The following is a 15,309-nucleotide window of genomic DNA, read 5'->3' on the forward strand; positions in this document are numbered from 1 at the left end:
AATAAACAACACAGGATGGAACTGTACCATTCTCAATAATGTTTGTAGTAGTTTTCAGTGTACAAAGGTGTTACACTAGTGTTATCTCAATATTCCTCAGGTTATGCATCCAGAGACAATGACTGGTTAAGGCTATGGTAAAGTCTATTGCTCAAAGTGTTTTAAATTTAGGTCTCTCACATCCAAGACCTCAGTTCCACACTCTCTTATTATGCTTTACAGTCACAGGGCTCCATCCAGGGGGAAAAAAAAACCACCACAGGATCTTGGCACTACATCTGTCTTCATTATTTCCTATAGGAGACTTCCCTCAGCCTTTTAAACACTAACTACTTGCCTTGCGTTGCTTCTTTCAGTCCAATTGGAACACTAAAGCTGAAGGGTAAAAACGGTGGTTGTGGTGGGAAAAGCTACATACCTTCTCTTGTGCACAAGGTTTCGGACAAGATCTCCCTGTGAAGACTGCTCTGTGGATACTTTATACCCCGATTAGTTTTGTGATTACCGGGATTATGTTTAGAACCACTGCTACTGCCATTTAGCATAGAGTTGGCAGTGATGGAACCGAATACAGTGGATCAACCAAGGCGGCGGAGTAATCTATTACACAGAAATCCCTTGGATAATCAAACAGTGTCTGATTTAAATTCCTGGATTGCTTGAAGTTCTAAGGATGTGTAACTCCAGCCCGCCCAAAAGGCAGCGCAAGGCTCAGCACCATTTACAAACTATACAGCCCGAGGTCCTATGCATTTCCTCTTTTCTGAAGAGCAAATCCCACTCTCAGTGCGCACGGGCGCGTACAGAATCACAGATCCGCAAACCCCTCTGCCCCACCGACCAGAAAGAAGCGAGCGAGCAAGGGGGCAAAAAGCAGCGACATCCGGGTGCCGCTGTGGAGGCCTGGAAGCGCGCATGCTCCGCGCTATTCACTCCGGCTTGCCGCCACCACCACCACCACCAGCTTAAGGAGGCAACAGCAGCAGCTGCCACAGCGGTGGTGGCGGCGGAAAGGAGGACGGCGCCGCCGCCACCGCCTTCTTGCTGCCAGGGCTGTGTTTCCGCGCCGCCAGGCGAGGCAGGAATAAGCATGGAAGCCGCCGTAGCAGCCCTGCAAGAGGATGGCTGTGGGGGCGTGTGACAGCCGGCGGCACACCTCAGCCACCGCCACCACGAAGCACCGCCGGTGACACTCCCGGGGCAGGAGCCGTTGCTGTGGAAGAGCGAGCGGGGAGGCTAGCGTCAGCCCCTGGCGGGGGAATTGTTGCAGCGGCGGCTGAAGCACAGAGGCCCTGAGAGAGAGACAGAGCAAAAGGGATCTCGGGGGCACATGGCGGGATGACAGCGGCTGCCGTTGCTGCTCCCGCTATGCGAGACTGGCAGGAAGGGAAAGGGGTGGGAAGCTGAGGCTGTCGTCGCTGTCACTTCAGGGTTCATAGCCGCTCGACAAGAAGTGTGTCTGTGTGTGCGCGGGAGGGGGGGAGCTCCGGAGCCCCGCGGGGAGGCAGACACAGACTCTGCTCGCTCGCTCGATAGACACGCAGCAGCGAGAGGCGGTGGTAGGGCCTGAGCCAGTGGCGAAGCCGGCCCCGCCGGGGTGAAGAAGGGCTCGGACTAGAAGGCGCAGTGAGGCAGACAAGGAAAAGCCTGCAGGAGAGGTTGCTTGAGGCCTTCCAGGAGCTTTAATGGAGGTGGGGTGGCTGTGGTGGCGGCAGCGATACCCGTAGGGGATTTGCCAGGGCTAAAACTGTCTTTCCCCCGGCTTTGCTCACTTGCTTGAGCGCGCCACAGGAGAAGGAGGAAGCCGTGTTATTGCGTTGATCTCTCCGTATATTTATTTACTTCTTGCTCCCTCCCTCCTTTTCCTTCCTGTTAGGCTCTTTCCTGTTCCTTTATAAGGTCCACTCCCTCTCTTACCTGAGAAGGGTGCCTGGCTCTCGAAGTCGCCTTGTAGGCTCTCGCTAATTATTGTTATTTTATTATTAACATTTTCGGATTAAGAGGAAACGGAGATACTTCCCTCCCCCCGCGCGCGCACACACACACCCTGTCTTGCCAGCCTCCTTCCCTCTCTCTGCTGTGGTTTGTTTGAGGTGTGTGTGAGAGAGGGCGGGAGTAGGAACCACGGCAAGAGGGGGGTGGGGAGGGGGAGGAGGAGGGGGGAGAAGAACAGGGTGCGCCTCCGAAGAGACCATGAGGAAATTTAACATCAGGAAGGTGTTGGACGGCCTGACAGCGGGCTCGTCGTCCTCCTCTTCGGCTTCCTCCTCCTCTCAACAGCAGCCGACTGCAACCCGGGAAAACGACATCCCTGAGACCCTCCAGTCCGAGCATTTCCAGCTCTGCAAGGTGAATGCTGCAGCCGTTAACAGCCGGTTGGGAAGAAATGGGAGAGGGGGGGGGGTCAGAGAGAGACGACGATAATGATGATGGTGTAGCCATGATGGGTTCTGCAGGCTCTAGACTTCTAGGCTTTTAAAGCTGTCAGTTCTCTTAAAGCCCCCCCCCCCCCCCATTTTTTGACTAAACGGTAGCTGGTGATGACGCTTTGAAAGACTCCAGGCTTTTATTAATAGAGAGGGCTTTTTTTTTTTTTTTTTACTAAAACGGTCGGGTCTTGATGGTTGGTTTTTTGTTTTTTGGTTGGGTTTTTTTTTTTTTTTTGCATTAAGGGATGTTCCATGATATATATAATTTTCTCTTTTTTTCCTGGGGTGGTGGTGGTGATGGACTGAATTGCGGGAGGACAATGATGGACTGAACATAGATAGAATCCGATTTTGGTAGGATCAGGGGATAAGGTATTAAAGCCTCTGCACTTTTGGGTGGTATGGCTTTCTGTGGGCATTTAACTCCCCCCTTGAGTTCATAAAACAGACATTAGGAATATCACTTTTTAAAGGATGTAGCGTGAGTAATAATATAATGTTCATATTCAGATTAGGTATAATAAATCCAGACAAAGAACAAATTCCAAAACGATGATGCAGCAAATTAATGCACCAGCTGTGCCAAGTTGAAAAGCAAAATGAGGTGCATGTTGATTCTAATCTCTACCTGTACAACACCTGTGGCCTAAACTGAGCTTGACTTGCTTGTGGGTTTGACAGCTTTTTCTAACTCTCAGGGTGGGAGTGGGTCTAAAGATCCTTGTTGCCTAATAGAGTTCCTTGTTTAATATTACTACAGGTATTTTCCCCTCCCCCTTATTAGTAAGAAGGATTGAAGGTTAAGGTATGACCCTTTGATTTCATCAGGACAAGCAGATTTGTATGTGGGGTTTTGCACCACATATTTCTAGTGTCAAAAATTTCGGTAAAGTGCACTTGAGATCAAAATTAGGTAGCTATATTTTTCTTGTTAAATTCTGTGATTCACATTTTACAATAAGAAAGACTGCCATTCCACTTCATGGTTGCAGAAAGCTGTGTGTAAGAAATTTCTTAAAAGCTGCCATGGAGTGGCAGGTTTATGTCATCAATGGCCTGCTTCAAAGAAATAGCAATGGCTCTCTGAAGAGCCATTTTCATAATTAGTGGTCATTTAATTTACATGACTGGCTGTATCATCACATTTCCCAGTGTCTGCCTTGGATTTTAATTCACATATCCTGACCATAGCTGTTTATGAGGAAAAGTTGCAGATTAGGCTAGGAATGCATTAAATGTGAGAAAAGAATTGGTAGATTGCTTAAATGTTCACAAATGAGGATAAAATTAAAGTTTCATTTAACATTTCCATGTTCATTGAGATTTGAATAAATTCTGCTTCTAGTTGTTTCTCTGATAATTCCAATTTAAAGTTGGATGCTCTCTTGAAAACTTAAGTATAATTTACATGAAACCACTTTTTCCTAATATGCTCTCTTGATTTTATTTTTCTCCTTGCTGCCTCGTCACCATTGCTTTACTGCTCTGACATGCCAGACTGTACGCCATGGTTTCCCTTTTCAGCCTTCATCCTTGGCTTTTGATCCTGTTCAGAAGATACTGGCCATTGGGACTCAGACTGGAGCTTTAAGGCTGTATCCTTTTTTATAATGTTCTAAAAAGCAAATTACTAAGAAGATTGTCCTTGTCTACTGTGAAGTGCTGGAGTTACTGTGATAAAACACTCTGGAACTCAGGTGTGCATTTAAACTGGGAAAAGGGGTAAGGCTTGTACTTTTGTCTATGTTTCTGTAGCATATACGTTATAAGATGTTCTGGGAAATCATACTAGTTTTTCCATGCATGAATATAAACTAACTATTGGTCTCTATGGTTTATTCGGAGTACTGTATTTTTAGGGGGCATAATGCAGCCAGGTAAACTTTCTGTCTTGAGACCTAAATAAACTTATTGTTTATGTTGTTCTTTTATAATGCTGTCATTCTTGTTTGTTTTAAACAAATGTTTTCACTATAGAATAATGTATGTACAACATTTTAAAAATATGTGGCGACATAATTTAAATTATCTTGTGTTTAGGAGAAAGCAGAATTTCTACCATGCATTTGGCTAAACAGGTTTTTTTTGTTACGAATCATTTTAGGATGATTTTCTTTTAAAGTAAGACATGGCGTTGTTAATGCTGCTGCATGCTACTACTGTACAAAACATGAAGTAGATTGTGTGCATGTGTGCCCTTATGCTAAAAACTATGGTAAATATTTTTTAGTTTTTGTTATCTAATTTATTCAAAAATATTTGAACTGGAGGCTGAATTTGAGAGAACAGAGATACCTTATAGTGTTGCTACTAGTATTGATGAAGTGTTTATTTTCAAGTTGTTCAAAACTGTAGGAATAATTGTGGGACTTCCTCTGTTTTCTACTCATTGAAATGTTTCTATAAGGGTTTAAAGTTATTATGTATATAATTGGTTTATTGATGTGGGAAAATGTATAGGTGAGCTTGCGGATAGGGGTCATTTGTGTGAGAGCTATCTAATAAGTGGTGCTATTTGGTCAATAGGAGCTGGTGGTGAGTTATAAGAAAAGCAATTTGTTTGGAGTTATGGAGTAAAGTTGGAGATAATGTGCAGTGATACTCTCTTCTCTTGTGGTGACACCTACAATCACGCAGTTTGCAGTTGTGTACAGACTTAATATAAATCCTGTTCAAATCAAATTGAGTAAACTTGAATAGAATTGGACTATGCAACTAGTACGAAATGTAGATATTAAAATGTGTTCTTGTTGAGACTGCTCCTAAAGAGTAGTTAATTCTACACCTTGTTAGTTGCAGTTTTATGATCCTAGTACTGAGTCTTTCTTTTCATTATAGTATACTGAATTTTACATTTGTCTCATATTAATAGTTTACAAATTGGAGCAGCTGCCATACCCTTTCATTTTCTTGTCAAGACTACAGTACTTTCTCTCTTGTATATTTAATAGTCCTTCCTTCTTGTTTACTCTGGCAAAAGCTGCATTTGCCTAATGAGGGAGAGCAAAGTATAACTATCTTTTTACAAAAGTTTCTGTCCTGAGGAGTAGTTGATGTGTTAGGGTTGTTGCTTGAGCACAGTGCAAAGTAATCTTTAATTAAGCCTGATTTAGAAGATTCTCCCTTTATTAGCATTGTTTTCATTGCAAGGGAATTCATGACTGAAATGTGCATGTGTCTAAAGTGCTGTTGCAGATTACTTATGGCAACCCCATAGAGTTTTCAAGGCAAGAGAGGGATGGAAATGATTTGCCATTGCTTTCCTCTTCATAGCAACCGTGGCATTTCTTGGTGGTCTCTCATCCAAATGCTAACCAAGACAGCTGTGCTTAGCTTCTAAGATCTGATGAGATCAGGCTAGCCTAGGCTATCCAGGTCAGGGCTATCACAACATATGAAGAAATATAGGGGGCTTCAGTAAGGGAGAATTGGTGATCAGTATTCAGAGGGGGAAGTGAGGCAACACATAACCTGCTTGCTGTGAGCTTTGCTAGTGGACACTTTGCTTATTATTGTACTTTGTGCCATTGGGTGAACCCACAAAGTGTCACACTGCAACTAGCCATTGATATGAGTAAGCCAGGCACCTTCTAGCAGTTTTGCTTATGGTTTGCTCTAATGGCAGCAGAAGAACTGTACGGATAGCTGTCATAGGTACTTATAAAGATAGTAGGCGATATTGCTGTCTGTATTTGTGGGAAAATAGTTTTGTATCTTGCAAGGTGCCCTTCTGTGCTTTCCAAATCTACTTAAATGACATGTGGTAAAAGAACATGTTCAGATTTGAAATTGTTTTGTGTAAATTATGAAAAGGATTCTTGACATCTCAGCTACATTACTATGATAAGGAGCACACAGTGGTTCTACTGGATAAGAACTTTCTGCAAGAAGGCTTGCAACTCTGAAGGAACTAAAGGACTTGATGTAACTGCTTCCTTCATCTTCCCAGTTCCCTAAAAGAGGGGAGGAGAGTGAACAGCAGAATGTGAAAGGAAACACTTTGGTTCTTGAAATCCTCTAAATTCTAAATTCAAAGCTAAAGACTGCACAGAATGATCGAAACACTTTCCTGTATTTCACGTTGTTGTTTTTATCACACTTAATTAATCATCCCATCCTAGCTCAGGTCAGCCTCTGGGCAATTTACAACATAGTAAAATACATAAAATTAATAACAACACACAAATTAGCTAAATTTGTAAAAACTCAGATGGTGCCCTATAGGTTTTTTTAAAAAATCCTGGACTACCAGGGCATCCTCCAGGGAGGAGAAGGAAACTTATAAAGTGTTGTGTGTGTGGGGGGGGAAGGTGCCAGCTGGATAATAAACCGTTAATGCCCTCAACCAAAAGCCTGTTGGAACATCTCTGCCTTACAGTCCCTGTGGAGTTGAATAAGGTCCCACAGGGTTCCTGGACTGCATGTGTGTATATAACTGGTGGGGGATGGGGAGAGGACTTACTAGGAGCAGCAGGCAGGCCAATCCAATTTCAGCTACATGTCTATGTCACTGCCCATATGACCCAGAAGTGACACTATCACTTCCGGGATGCCAGGTAATGTTCTGGTATTTGGGAAAAACTCATAAGGTAACATTTGGTTTCTGAACATTGTTCTGAGTTTGTTTATGCCACCTCTTCCAGAATAGATTAATCAATTTCTTTTGGACCAGTAGATTTGTTGGTTTATTCCATAAGTGATCCTCCATCTCAAATAAATGTGCATCAAGTGCTTCAGGTGACACAGCAGTTCATCCTTCTGTCTTTTTGTGGAAGATCAAGCCAGTCTTACACTACATGTTCCAAATCAGGCTGCTTGCTCAGCGTGAACTGCAGGTGACCCACCGTTCTTCTAAAAAGGTAGCTGCTTGTCCATCTGACACCCAAATGCCTCCCAAATCTTGATCATTTTTCCTAAAATTTAAGCATTTCCTGACTATGCGCCTTTTTGGAATCTTCATATAGCAACAGACTTTCTCAATGCTAACAGAAAACTCATCACAGTACTGTGTAAGTCTTCTCAGCTGTAAGACTCACTAAGTTCAGTGATGTTCCTGGGCCATTGTGAGTAGGACTTACCTTTAACACCTTAATCGGAAACAAGTTCCACATGAATTCCTTAGTTCACTGCACAAGGAAAAAACATGTACTTCCCTCCCCACCCACCTCAGCCATTCTTTATCTTTATAGCCAGGCTGTTCAGAGGGTAGTACTTTCAAGAATCTGTAGGGGATAGCAACCTTTTTTTCCTGGTTGTGCCTAACACTGTTCACTTACTGTGTACTTCTGAATCACTGTTTCACAAAATCTTCACTTTATATTTCAACACTTTTCATATGCTCCATGCTTTATTCTTTAGTTTGGGGATCTGTTTTGTTGAATTGTGGATCCAACACACAGCAGAGCAATCTTTCATAATCCTTAGAAGTTATTTCTGCCATAGTGGGTTGGATTTACCAGAACACTTATCAGATCTTTCCCTCATGTTTGTTCCGAAGCTCCTCTCTGAAGATTGAGTGAGCCCTGTAAGCAGAATGTGCTACATGGTGGGGTGGGGAAATCAGAATTGCTCCCCCCCTGCTGGAGATGGAAGCTGTGACCAGAAGAATGAAAAAAGAGAAATTTTATTTGATTTCATTTAGAAATTTTTGGAAGAATAGTAGGCTGCTGGGAAACTGGAAGGTGGGCAAAGATTGCACCTGTCAGCTCCTTCCAAGAATTTTCCTGTAGTCCCAATGTAGTTTTTTCTAGTTTCTTAGACTTAATCTTTCATTTACAGATGTCTTTAAGCACTGAAAACATACTGGAATAGTTAAATTATGCATTATGGTTCCTATAAGCAAAAAGGGATTGGCAGGGCAAAAATTAAAATTCTAGTAATTCACAGAGTCCTTGGTTCTGGTTTTTGGGGCAAAGTCTATTGTTTCTTTCATCTGTAAGCCTTAGTCTTAGCAATAGACACAGCAAGGGATTTTGATACAAGATGAGACCCACAAGACTGTTATCCAATTGGCAGAACTGGGTGAGCGTATTAAGCAATAGATTTCAGATTTGGCCCAGTTAGTAAACAGTCATTGCATGATGCATCATTCCATGAATAAGGAAGTGCATGAAACACTGCTGTTTTTCTCAGTTGGTGGTGATGATATAGCAGATTCCATGTGTGGATTAAACAAAGTATTCATGAGTGACTATTTTCATATAGTCTGCTCTGCGAGGCAGCAGTGTTACAGGATTACTCTTTTGAGTTTCTCTCTAAATTCTAATTTGTAGCCAAGAGTTTTAATTTGGCAAGTGAGGTCAGTCTAATTTGCAGTCTAATCAGACCATTTATCTTCCTTTTTATTTTGTGGACATTGAACTATCTCTTCTTACATTTTGTTCTCCTTTATAGAGTTTCCTCATTATATTAGTAGTCTACTGAAAGGAGGCATTCTGGAGGTTTTGCAAAGTGATCTTGTTTGTCTTCCTTATAGTCCATGATGTCTTCATGTTCAGAAGAGATTGATACTTGCTGTTCTTGAACCATTTCAAGCTTCAGTGTCTTTGAATTTCTTTCTTGCACTGTCCATAGATCAAGTTTTTTCTTGCAGTCCCAACAGTTTCCAATAGTTCTGCGGCTGTCTGCCATGATAAGTGATCTACTGAGGGTTTGGTGGTATTATACTTGTAATCTTAAAAGTGTGGTATGTTTTTGTTTGTTGAGAATAAACTGGTACAGAAAAGTCAGAACATCCATCAGTCATTGTGTGTTTGGCTGTTTGGGTCATTGCAAGATATTCATTGTTACGTTTTAGTGGTACTTTGTTCAGTCTGCAACACATGGAGTAGTAAACCAGTCATTCTGTTCTAGCTAATAATATGCTGGTTTTAGTGAGCTATACTGTCATATTTGGACATTGCTCTTTATTCAGTATTCAGGGTTGGGGCTGCAGCTCAGTGAAAGAACCTCTGGTTGGCATGCTGAAGATCTCAGCTTCAACCCCTGGCATCTCCAGTTAAAATAGACCAGGCAATGAAAATCCTCTATCTGAAGCCCTGGAGACAGGGCTGTAGCCAGAAAATTTTAGGTGCGGGCCCCTCGCTCTGGCAGCCCCCACTCTCTCTGCCGCTGCTGCTTTGGTGGCCCCTGATCTCCCCACTGCTCTGTCAGCCCCCACCCTCCTCTGTGGTGCCTCTCCCTCCCTCCCACCTGGTAAAGCGCCGGCTCCCGGGGCTCTTTCAAGGAGCCTCCCCCCACTGATCAGCGGGAAAAGTACACTGAGGTTGGTAGGGCCTCTGTTGGCTTTCCGGCACGTTCAGCACTAGGACGCCAGCTGGGGGCACCGTGGGCGCCCCAGCACTAAACGTGCTGAGTACGCCAGAAAGCCAGCAAAGGACCCGCTGGCCTCAGTGCCGCTCTCCTTGAAAGGGCCCTGAGGGCCGGCGCTTTACCAGGTGGGAGGGAGGGGGGAGGCGCTGCAGAGGAGGGTGGGGGCTGACAGAGCGGTGGGGAAATCGGGGACCGACAGAGCAGTGGGAAGATCAGGGGCTGCCAGAGCAATGGTGGCAAAGAGGGCAGAGGCCGTGAGAGTGGTGGGGAGAGGGGGGATGGAGAGAGCAATGGTGATGGTGGGGTAAGCAAGGCGGGGAAAACAGGGCAGCAAAAGGAGGGGCCATATAGTTGGAAGGGGGTTTTCCCTAGCTCTCCCCCCCCCCATGGCTATGGGCCTGCCTGGAGAGCCTTTGCCAGTCTGAGTAGACAATAATGATCTTCATGGATCAGTGGTCTGAGTCAGTATAAGGCAGTTTCATGTGTAAGTCTGATCTTGTTGTGCAGTCTCCCTTTGGAAGAACCTCTGGTTTCTTCCTTTCATTGTTATCATTGGAGCTATCAATGAATTCTAGCATTATCAAGAATCTCTTCAGTATTTGGATACAAGGCTACAAGAGTTCCCATATACTTAAAACCCTATTTGGATATCGAAGTCATGATATGTGTGGTAAGATTCTGCTGATCTGTTTACTGAGTTTCTTCATGTTAGGATTAGAAACCAAATCCTTCTGCCCCAATCTGTCCACTAGAATCTTCACAGCTGCGTCATGGTTTCCTTCTGAGGAAGGCTTGCTCACTGGCTGCTGATCTTCTCAGTTAAAATTTTAGATAAATATAATCATTTTGTCAACCTGATAACTCTTGCATTAGCCACAAGTTATTAGCTCCAGAAAATGTTTGTATCATCCATTTGAGGAGTTCGACCATCACTAACTGTGGAGTTTCTGCTCTGAAAAGGCTGGAGTCACTTCCCACTTCATTATCTTTGCGAATTGCTTGCATGCAATTCATGTATAATTCTGTGCTAATTCTCTCTAAATCACAGAGCTGTCAGTGGGGTGTGTTATATATTTGAATGTGTCTAAGTGAATTTGTAGTTATGTTTCACTCAGTTGCTTGTTTTGTTGAATCTGTTCATTTTCTGCATTCGCTGTACTTGATCATGCTGTGTCTTAGTAAAACTGTTAGTTCCCATTTTGGCCTTGTGTGAGAGTCTTTATGGAAGATTTTGCCAGCATTGCAAATATCTTACAACTGGTGATGAAGGTGAGATTGAAAAGGGCTTTTTATGAAACAGAACTGTAAGTAGCAGGGAAACAATGAGAGATGGTCTGCTATATTGGACAAATGGAGGCTTTTGATGTGGCTGGAGCAGACTGGCCTACTTATGTTGAAAGACTGGAACGGCACTTTGAAGTTAATGATATTCCCTCAGAAAAACATGTAGTTGTGCTGTTAAGCATTGTGGGAGGAAAAACATACAGTCTTGTTCATATTTGATTGCGCCAGAGAAGCTTGCAAGTAAGTCTTTAAAAGTCTTAAAAGGAAATAGTGCAAATTGTTCAGCTGCACTTACCACCCAAGCAGGATTCACATTCCACAAATGGCACCAGCTTGAAAATGAATCTGTTTCCTCATTTGCTGCAGAATTAAAAAAAAAACTTTTTGAACATTGTGATTTCAAGGTAGGACAAATGATACATTAAAAGACAAATTTGCTTGTGGACTGCATAGCAAGAGTATACAAAAGAAATTTCTGAGGAAAATCTGACTTTTAAATGTGCAGTAGGAATTGGAGTCACAATGGAAACTGCAGTCCGATATTCATTGGAACTCCAAAGGAATGCTGAATTAGGGGCGGAGTGCACAAAATGTCTGCTGAACAAACCAAGGAACATCCTGTTAGTGCCACCCATTCTTGTTACAGCTGTGGGAATGATTCCCACTTCTCTATGGACTGTAGATTCAAAGATGCGTACTGCAGGAAGTGCAATAAAAAGGGTCATATTCAGAGAGTAAGTGGCATGATGAAAAATAAAATAAAGTTTATACCATGGCATAAAATGAAAAATGCTAAAATCCATGCAGTGGTTACAGTGGTTTAGCAAGTTTAGAAGTATATAATATGAGCAAAATTGGCAAATCTCTATTTGGTTAACACCAATGGTAGCTGGTGTTACCTTTGGTGTTAATACTTTGGCCACCAAATGAGAAGGGAGCACTCACTGGAGAAGATCCTGATGCTGGGAAAGACAGAAGGCAAAGGATGAGCTGGCTGGACAGCATTACTGATGTAACAAACATGAATTTGAGCAGACTTCGGGGGATGGTGGAAGACAGGAGGGCCTGGCATGACTTTGTCCATGGGATCGCAAAGAGTCTGACTTGACTGTGCGACTGAACAACAAGAACACAATGGTAGCTGGAAAAGTACTGAAGATGGAATTGGACACAGGGACTTCAGTATCAGTTATTTCGCTTGCTGAATACAAAAAAACTTTTGTAGATGTTGAGATGCACAAGATGCACCTGCTATTGAAGACCTACACTGGATGAAAAAAAAGTGCCCCTGGGTTTGATACATGTTGATATGGAATAACAATTGAAGTTTATTGGATTTATATCTTGTCTAGAAGACTACTTCCACATTTTGGAGGCATGAATGGTTATAATCCTTGGATTGGAAATCTGTAAAGATTACTTTTACAAATCAGCCACCCATGTCCAAGACAAGTTGGAAGATATTTTAAATCAAGGATCAGGAGTATTTAGAGATGGTATAGGCTGTTGACAATGCACAACTGAGGTTTCATAGAGGCAGACCTGCCCCTTACAGTGTTTGCCCTAAGGTGGAAATGGAATTGGATTGCTTGGGAAAAGAGTACTTTCCAAGGTAGCCTGGAGTAAATGGGCTACTCCCATAGTTCCGTTTTTCTTTTTTATGGGGCAGTATGGGTCTGTGATGATTTTAAGGTTACCATAAATTCCCAGTTAAAAATGGAAGCTTATCCGTTGCCATGAATTGAGGACATATTTGCCAATCTGTCAGATGATTTGGCAAGATTGGCAGGCTTATTTGCATCAAAATGCATAGCTGGAGTATCCTCATGAGCAGAACTGGGTCAGCCTTCTTGGGAGGCTAAAACCTGGCAACTGGCCTTCAGTTTGTATATTACAGTACTCTTTAGTAACTCTGGATACCTATCTTTATTAAAAATAGATTCCCATAAATACTCTTGGTCCAAGATTCTTGACACAAAACTTTACCTTATTGAACTAAACCCTGATATTATTCAGAGCCTGAATAATATATATGAATATCCAAGAAAGGGAATTACTTGAGCACATGGTCTTATGCCTGCAGGATTTGCTCTTCTGTAATTTTTTGTATTTTTCCACCCAAATCGCTGCTTTCCTGTGCATTTTATCTAACTATCCCAAATTACTTTGGAACTTTCTTACTACTTGATTGAATGCACAACACACTCCTGTCATGAAGGGAGGATTAAGAAAGATTCCTTACTCAGAGACAGCCTTTATGAATGTCCTCGGGAAAATTAGTACTTTAATACATATTTTGTTGGAGTGTCTTCATAATTAGCCTTCTAAATAGGTTTTTAACACAGCACAGATAATTTTTCATCTTTGTCTCACCACAGGCTAGTTTTACTCCATTTAACTGACAGATTTCCAAACCTTACTCTTGCTGTTGTGAGATTTTTTCATTGGTTTAGTGTTGTATTCAGATGATAGATCCAGGTGAGTAGCCTTGTTGGTCTGAAGCAATGTGACAAAGTTAGAGTCCAGTAGCACCTTTAAGACCAATAAAGTTTTATTCAGGCTGTGAGCTTTTGTGTGCATGCACATGATAGCTCACAGTCTGAATAAAACTTTGTTGGTCTTAAAGGTGCTATTGGTGTCCAAATGTTACTTAACAGATGGGGTTTTGACTGCTCGACTTTTAGTCAATGAGCTTTAATCAGATGAAAGAAAAGGAAGAAAATGGAAGATTCCAAGGCATACCTTACCAACACCACACCCAGCAGTCTGTACCAGTATAATAGGCTAGCGTTTGATATTGCATCCACTCCAGGTATCTGACAAAGGGCAATGGATCAAGTTTTACTAGGTATCCTGAGAGCACAGTGTTACTTGGATGATATTGTAAGAGGAGAACCTGATGAGGTGCATCTAAAAATCCTACACATGATATTGAAACACTTAGAAAAATAAGGGCTAAGAGCCAATCCAGCAAAATGTGACTTTTTAAAGGACTCAGTAGCTTACTGTGGGCATATTAGAGATGCACAAGGTTTACATCAGTGCCCAGAGAAAACGGGGGCTGTGTTGGGAGCCCCAAAGCCCAAGGATGTATCACAGCTTAGATCGTTACTAGGCTTTCTTAATCATTATAGTCGTTTTATACTGAATTTGGCCAATGTGTTACATCCCCTAAACTGTTTGTTGCAGAAACCACAGAAATGGAGGTCTGTGATGAAGCTTTCTTGCAGGCTAAGAAGCTAGTGACATCAGATAAGGTGCTCACTCATTTTGATCCACCCTTGCCCCTAAAACTGGCATGTGATACATCATCACATGGAATTGGATCAGTGATCTTGCACATGATGCCTGATGGTCAAGAAAGACCAATAGCTTATGCCTCTAGATTGCTTTCAACAGCAGAACATAATTATGCTCAGAATGACAAGGAAGCCTTAGGCTTTGTTTTGGATGTAAAGAAATTTGGTGAATATCTTTGTGGAAAGCAGTTCACTCTTCACAGACTTTCAACCTCTAGTTTCTATCCTGAATCTAGGAAAAGGAATTTCTGTTGCCACTGCCACTTGAATGGAACGCTGGGCTCTCTTTTCAGTAGTCTACGCTGATGATATGGGATATTAGGGTACAGCAACACATGCAATACAGATGATCTCTCATATTTACCAGTAGCATCTGACATCAATCCAGAGAGAGAGAGATGGAATCAGTTCACTTTGTCAACCTATTTCAGCTTGAGTTTCCCCCAATAACTTGGGGTATGGTTGAATGGACAACAAAAATAATCCTCTCTTCTCCTGAGTTTATGAAGCAACACTCAACAGCTGGAGATATTCTGATGATCCAGACCTTGTACCGTTCTACATTCTCAGATGAGAGCTTACAATACATAAATGATGCCTAATGTTGGCCATCCGAGTGATCATTCCACCTAAATTTCACCCTAGAGTTCTGGAAGAGCTTCATATGTTCATCTAGGTGTCGTCAAGATGAAAGCCCTAGCAAGAAGTTTTGTTTGGTGACCTGGACTTGATCAGCAAATAGAGCAGCTAGCTATGCAGCGTCCCAGGTGTCAATGCAGCAACAGCTGAACCCAGTTCCTTTTCACCCATGGGAGTGGCCATTTACCCCATGGCAATGGATACACATAGATTTTGCAAGGCTGTTGCTGGGAATGATATTTCTGATAACCGTAGATGCCTATTCAAAATGGCCTGAATTTTTTTGCATGAAATCCACTACCACTACACAGGCAATTGAAATTTTGCAAGGTTTATTTGCTTGGGCA

At 42.5% G+C, this 15,309-nt stretch overlaps 1 protein-coding gene across 3 annotated transcripts in view; it reads left to right on the plus strand.

The window, feature by feature from the left end:
* The first annotated feature begins 2,137 nt into the window (after positions 1–2,137).
* Positions 2,138–15,309, plus strand: part of STXBP5 (syntaxin binding protein 5) — a 306,923-nt gene continuing 293,751 nt past the window's right edge. For all 3 annotated transcript variants that reach the window (XM_060240653.1, XM_060240661.1, XM_060240670.1), the window contains exons 1-2: positions 2,138–2,349; positions 3,927–4,024. In XM_060240653.1, coding sequence (XP_060096636.1) covers positions 2,194–2,349; positions 3,927–4,024 — 254 coding nt within the window. In that variant the 5' untranslated portion in view covers positions 2,138–2,193. The remainder of the gene's footprint in view (positions 2,350–3,926; positions 4,025–15,309) is intronic.

Source organism: Heteronotia binoei, chromosome 1 (assembly GCF_032191835.1).
Source record: "Heteronotia binoei isolate CCM8104 ecotype False Entrance Well chromosome 1, APGP_CSIRO_Hbin_v1, whole genome shotgun sequence".
Taxonomy (NCBI): Eukaryota; Metazoa; Chordata; class Lepidosauria; order Squamata; family Gekkonidae; genus Heteronotia; species Heteronotia binoei.